Raw genomic sequence first — 7368 nt, 5'->3', positions numbered from 1 at the left:
TTGACTTGATCCTGCGTGTTCAATGCTCGAAACTCGACTCAAGCTTGATTGAGTGTTAAGATTGATGCTCGAGTTTAATTTGACTGGAAAAATTGAGATACTAAAGTTTGGATAAATAAGTAGTAAACTTCACTTTTATAGATCAAATATGATTATTGAAAGAGTCTAAATATATAATATAATAATAGTTCGATGAAATAAGATATCTTTTGGACAACGCTCACTTTTCAAATATATAAAAAAAGTAAATTTTTGGATTATGTTGAATGCACATAATAATTAAGGGATCCAAAGTCATTCCTCATGCCATAGACTATGGTCAGGCTATGGTCACTCTTCGCCGATGGAAAAAACCTAAAAATTATATTAATCATGAATATAACTTATTTATATTATAATTCAGCCAATCATATCATATAGAAATAGGTCTATAATTTATTTTGACATATTTAGTATCCGGCCATGCATAGTCCACCGGGCCCTATCCACAAGAAAAGGAAGTCGCATCCACGTTATCCATAAAGTAAATTCATTCATCCACGACATAATTTACTTCTTGTCGGCACCCATTTCATTGACGCAACACCAATCGGCAAAAATGTTCGAACACGGCACTCTCCAGGCAAAAAGCGAAAGCAAAATGGAGACAAAGATGACATATCAACGCAGATTTTCCATAAATTTGATATTTCAAAATCTACATTATGTACAGTAAGACACTGTCGACCCTAATAGACAAACTTGTCGATCAAAATCTAAAGACCTAGAGAAGAAAACTTCAACTAAACGCTATAACTTCCCTCAGCAACTTCCCCGGTGGCAACCGATCCGGAGACACCAGCAGCCTCACCGAGAAGTTCCTTGCTGGGAGCTCCTTGTTCGACTCCCAGCTTCGATCATCCTCGAAGTTGAGCATGTAGCTCATCGGATTGTACCCAAACTCCGAGGAGGCCGCCACGGCCGCATGGCCCTGCCTCCACCTGTACCTCCCAATCCGAGCGATGAGGCTGCGGCACCTGTACCGGATCTCCGGCAGCAGGAGCTCCTGGGCCGTCGAGCGGACCTTGCGGGGGTGGCCGTCGTCACAGTCCGAGGCAGCGGCCTTGTTGTAGGCGGTGGCATGGCCGTCGCGGAAGCAGCAGAAGAAGAGGCAAGGGGAGGATGATCTGAGCTTGTGATTGAACAACATTTTGGGTGTGAAAGAGAGGGAGAGCGCGCGATGGAGTCAGAGTCTGGTCTGGTCAGTGCGAGACTGTGAAGAGAGTGCATGGTGATGAGGAAGAAGGTGGAGAAGAGGCTGAGGTGGCTGGTTTTAATAGGTTGGACGGAGAAGGACGCGGCCGAGGGGCGGCGGCGAGCAGCTAAGCAGAGGAGTGGAAAGCGGTTTTTTTTGTGTCAATCCGGCATGGGGTTTCTATTTTACCTTTCTTAACTTTCTCGTTGGGCAGTTTGGTAATTAAGCAAAAGTCGAGGGATCTTCTTTTTGGTTTTACAAAAGTAGAATTAGATTAACATTTTATGGGTAAAGGCTGAGAACAGAATCTTGACTTGAAAGTCGAGACTCGTGACCTCTAAAGCAGCTACAATGGGAAAAAGATAATTATATGAAATTGCAGAATTGATAAACCTTGGAATGTGATGGACATTATTAAGTTCTACGAAGAAAATCAAAGGAGACATAGCGGTATTCCATGATCATATCATGATATTTTAATTTCAAGTCGTATTTTTAATGAGTTACATGAAAATTTCAATATCATTGATTAGGCTAGATGTGTATATTTTTAAAGCAATCCTATAAAAGAAAGAGGATTAGAACGGTCGTTTTTTTTTTTTATTTTTTTCACGTGATATCAAAATACAATATCTGAATATTCGAATCCCTCTTTCACCTTCCACATCGCAATCGTTTTTCACTTTTTATTTATTTATTATTTTTTATATCTAGCTAAATGCTAGTTTCAAATTGTGTTGACGTATTTGATTTAATGATTATACTATATTCTTTCAACAAAACTTGAGCGCAAGAATATAGGAGAGAAGCAAACCACCTTACTATCTAAGTCAACACTTCAACATGGGCAAAAGTGATCCTCAGCTTGAGAAAGCATGTTACATAAATCGATCTGAATACATAGATAAATTGTTCGATTGGGGGTTCAACCTGAGTTACTCCGATAATTGAAGTTAGCAAGTATGAATCACTTTATTCCCTTCATGCCCTTGCACTGATCTCCGCTTATCTCATGCACGTGGGGACTAGGCTTCTTCGCTGCTCTGTCCCACGACGATCTAGCTGCAGCTGCGACGCCGAAGCTTCTGTCCCGACGTTGCTGCTTCCTTTGACGCGACGTCTAGACTCGTTGCTCCCTCATTGGCCCAATGCCGCTTTGCCGTGACGAGTCTTGGCTTGACTGAGCACCTGCACGACCATCGTGATATACTTCATCTGTCCTGGTGCTACTTGCCCGTGCTGATTGCCAGCAGATCCACGGCCCCTTCTCACTACACCGCTGACGAGCCGTGAGCCTCTTACTGATGGTCCTTGCTACGAGCCTTCAACAATGGATCACCCCGCGAGTAGTTGCTGCTTCTCGCTCCACAACGGCGCTGTATTCCAGTTTGCCGTCCACCTGGTACCGCCGTCCGTTGCACCCCCAACACCACCCACCCAACAGCATCAGTGCTAGCCACGCTTCAGGCCCATGAATTTTCTTTTCCTGCGGGTATCCAGCGCCGCTGACCATCCAGTGACGCCCAGCATCTCCTGCACTAGTTCCAAGTCCACCGCAGCTGAGCCAAGACAAAAAGAAAGAGGTGATCTTGAACGGAGTGGAAGAAAAGAAAAGCGCTGGTCAAAGTGGAGAAAAGAAAAATTGAAACGGAGAAAGATTTATTCCATCATTTGCAAACAATATCAACGCCCCCACTTTCCTGAATACACGATGCGGAGAGAATACAAAGAAAAGGGGAGATTTTGGAAATTCGCTCCTTGGGTGCTCGTTCCTCACGTTTTCCCGAGATTCACCACCTAACTGAGCCGAGCCGGATCACGAATCGCCCGCCGAACTACCGCCGCAGCCATCCTTTGCCGTCAAGCACCACCAGGAGTAGCCTTGCTGCGAGACTCACCCACAAGCCGCCTTCGAACAAGTTTGAATTTGGATTGCTCACTTCAAACTTGGTAACGATCTAATCCGATCCGATTTGAATATTTAATTATAAATTTCAGATTGATTTCGTTATCTAATTGTGATATTCGAGAATTTAAGCATTATTCAAAAGGATTTCATTGACAGAAATTAATTATAATCAGAATATATTCTAGATATGAATTTTCTTTAATAAATAGGATTTATTTAGATAATATTGCATATTTAAAATGGTCTTCTAAGATAGGACAGCGTTTAGGTTAAACTAATTACTAATCTATAGACTGGATAATAATTTATTTTAGATAGTTTAATTAGGACATTTTTCTACTTCAAATTTTAATGAAAATACCAAAATATCATATGCATGTCATGTAGTTTAGGCCATGTTATATTGCTATGTCAAATGTGTGTCATGTTAGGTTCACTTAATTAGAAATTGTACCTCATTAGAACTAGGTCATGTAGTTAAATGAAATTGCATGTTATATAGCCTAGTTTTAATTTCAAAATAAAAAGAAAGCTAAAAAATAATTGCTTTCTATGGTATTTAATTTCCTACAATTTCTTTATCTATCGGTTGTTATCTTTAATGTTTGCACACTCGCACTAACTCTAGATTAAAATCGATCTAAATTGTCTGACAATTTAGTTGAAATAATTTAGTTCTAAATCTTTTAATTAAATCGATTTAATCTTAAATCTTTCTACATTAATATTAATTGAGTCCATTCCACTAATTTTTGTTGGAAAAAAATTATGTTGACACCGCCATCTTACATGACACCATCGACGCTGACAAAGATATTTTTAATAATGCTTTGATATTTTTTGAATTTTTTTCTTTTATTTTGGTGTATTTCTTTTGATGTTTTTCACTTTTTTTGAAGATAGACTCTGGTTTCCCGTCAATGCTGCTGCTGCAGCAGATAGGGAAGATGGTGCAGGTTTCTTCACCGCCGAATCCTTCTTCTCCGTCTACTTTTTTCTCAACCTTCTCTCCTGCAAGACCGTTTCGAACCAACGAATTCAAACAAAATCCTCAGGACTGCTGTCAAATTAATGATTAATGGAAGTGAACCCATGAGCATTCGGAGTTCTGACCTTCCGATTCTTCATCGGAGGAGCAATTTGGGTCCGGCTCTGGTCCAGTTCTCTTCCTCGCCAATAGGCACAGTGTTTTCAGCTCTCTGTGATAGAGAAAAGCAGTTCTCTAAAATGTGGATATGAAAAAAGAAAGACGCGAAAAGAGATCGAAAAAATTGGAAGTACCGTATCTACAGTCAAATTTAGAAACCGTGAAAGATTGTTGCAAGCGACTATTAGGTTACCTGCTTCTATGTAAATGTTAAACCTAGCTCTTTGAAAGAATCTAATTCTGTTTTGGGACTTGACTGGAGGAAGACAAAGCGAAGCTGGTGCAGGAAACCGGTTTGCAATTAAAGCAGATAAATAATTGGTTCATCAGAGGAAAAGAAACTGGCACAGCAGCCCTTCATCATCTCAAAAAGCAAAAGCAAAAGGTCCCTCAAAATAGACATCACCTCATTAATACAAAACTTCCTTCATATTCCATTTCTTTGCATGCTAAGTTGGAAGAACTTCTGCAGGTGAAAGCAGCAGCTATTGATCCCTTGATGTGGATTTGAGCAAGAGCAACGATCAAATTCTGACAGACAATATTCGGTGCTTCACTAGAATGGGTACTTAAAAGAGTTAATACAAGGAACATTGGCCAGTGGCCTCATGCAAAGCTTCATCAAACAGGAACATTTGGAAGATGGCTTTGATTCTAGGAAAAAGAAATTATGTTAGCGAAGAGGACAGGTCTCGCCTTGCGACAGGAATTCTGAAGACAGTCAATTAACCATAGATGTGGTTGTGATTATTGAGGGGGTATTGAGCTAGGAGATTACACATTTAGAACTAGAAGTAATATCATATGGTTTCATTGTCTCTACTGCTTATCCACTTTGCGTTTTGTGATACATAGGCTTAGTTAGGTATTGTGTACAATTGGTATAATGATCTATATGTAGTTCCTCTCCATTATCCATGCTGATGACATTTATAGCTTTCCTTGGCTCTCCAATGTAGTGTAGATTTACTGTGAGAGTAACATATAGTTTGTAAACTGCAAGGTTACTGGGTTTGGATTGCTACTGGGGATGGTCATAGATAGGATCATTTGCCTGAAATTCTATTGCGTATTACAACCTCAAAGATTGTCGCCAATTCTTGTGATGATTTAGCCACTTCATTGTCACGGCTCTGTATTTAATTCATTCTGAAGTATTGTTCATTAAGCCGGTGCAGTTGAAAAGTTCTGTTCATATCCCTCTCCTTCTATGTAACGAAAAACAACTTTATCACGCCAAATTCTGTCTGTCCTGAACTCTTACACATTGAGTGATCACCTCTAGTGTGGCTCATGTCGCATATGAAGTTCTGTTTCTTTACAAACCAAGATCTGAAGAGGATGAAATGGTCTTGGGGTAAGTCTAGGTGCAACTTTAAAAGACAACCATTTGAGCTTGTCCCAAGTGAATTCAGAAGAAAAAGGCTATACTTTACAATAATCACTAGAAATTTCCTCAGCTTTTCTTCAAGATGACCTATGACAAAGAATTGAAAATTTGTTTTAGCCGGCCAACTCCAAGTCAGCTGATGTTCATTGGCGAACGAATCCGAGAAAGAACCGTGCGTAAAAAAGATGAACATTGAATTTTCTAATGCAACTTGGACATATAAAAACATTATTTCATTTGAACCGCCATTTTGGCCTGATATACCAAACATTTATGATGAACTGTTTGATGATTTCTCTGTTATTATGTAGGTCTTTTTTGTATTTTTCATCATTGACTTATTGGCACATATTCCATACACATTGTTATACAATCCACATAAATCAATGGATACCCAAATTTACGATCTTCTAACGTTTCTGCTAACCTACCCCCAATTTATGAACTAGATAACTACAATTCATTTTTTAAAATTTTAAAATTTTTTTTAAAATTTTTTTTTTTTGCTCTTAGACATCGTTAAACAGCTCGGTCGTTTACACAGAGAATCACATTATCCTGACCTCATCTTGAAATCCAACATTTGAAACCTTGACCTCTCCTATTAAAAAAAAAAAGGAGATATGCTGGTGCAATTCACATATGTTTTTCATGAAATTAATGCTTCTTGTCAAGTGTAGCGAACTTAAAGCCCATGAGATTACAAGGATCATATCTAGGTTGTCTAACCACAGCTGCAGACATAAGAACTTCATTGTCACATAGCTTCCCAGTGTGGCCAATGATTCCAAGAACAACTAAAGTTTGATGTTAACCCGTATCGAATCTCTACCCAATGCCACGACTATCCCTAACACTCCACGTTGCAGGTACGAGGGGTTTTTGAACATGAATGCGACTTTAGCACGAAGGCGACCCCGAGATTTGGTGTGAATTGACTCAACTTTCACCAGTTTGTGTGCCAAACAAGCAATAGGTTTCGCATTGTTCTGTCATTTGGTTGAAGGCCAATCTATGTATTTGCAGCCACACCTCCAGTTCACGAAAACAGAGGTCCTCCTGTCTCCTCTAAGCATCCCATCTCTGCAAGTCTATGCAATTTCCCATGATTGACCAAGGGCCAGAAGTGAGGACTCTCTGCTTGGTGCCAATCCATGGAACGTAAACAAATACATCTTCTCATTTTATAGTTATCCCACCCAAGACCAGCCCAGGCTTTCCTTGAGACATCAGTTACGCAGCTTGACTCAAGCACTTCTTCGACAAAATCCTTCCAATCAAAACCATCTCAGCTTCCTCATCATCAACTTGCTCCAAAACGTAATGATGCCCCAGTAGACTGTCTGACAGTTATGCTTGCGATGTTAAGGAACCCCTGCGGGCATCCTGTAATGAGAGAAAAGAAATAGATTAGCCTAGAATCAACTAAGGAAGGTTGTCAAACAGTTGATAGGGGCAACGTGTAGTGATAGGAAAAGTGAAAACTAATGTGACGAACCAATGCCAAAGCAAATTACTAAAATAGAAAGCAGATGGAAATAATTAATGATGATAGAGAGCGAAAATGAGGATTATGGATTATCGAGAAGAATGGGGGGTGACGATCATGAAGGAACATAGGTGAAAGAAAACATCATTGTGATGTAGGGAAAGCTCTTGACAAAGAGAGAGAAGCTCTCACAAGGGAG

At 39.8% G+C, this 7368-nt stretch overlaps 1 protein-coding gene across 1 annotated transcript; it reads right to left on the bottom strand.

The window, feature by feature from the left end:
- Window positions 1-778: 778 nt before the first annotated feature.
- LOC120291765 lies at window positions 779-1189 on the bottom strand. The gene has a single exon (XM_039309492.1). The coding sequence runs from the start codon at window positions 1187-1189 to the stop codon at window positions 779-781; it is 411 nt and encodes a 136-aa protein (XP_039165426.1).
- Between the last annotated feature and the right edge of the window lie 6179 nt (window positions 1190-7368).

This window comes from Eucalyptus grandis, chromosome 3 (assembly GCF_016545825.1).
Source record: "Eucalyptus grandis isolate ANBG69807.140 chromosome 3, ASM1654582v1, whole genome shotgun sequence".
Taxonomy (NCBI): domain Eukaryota; kingdom Viridiplantae; phylum Streptophyta; class Magnoliopsida; order Myrtales; family Myrtaceae; genus Eucalyptus; species Eucalyptus grandis.
This window is presented reverse-complemented; position numbering and strand designations above follow the sequence as displayed.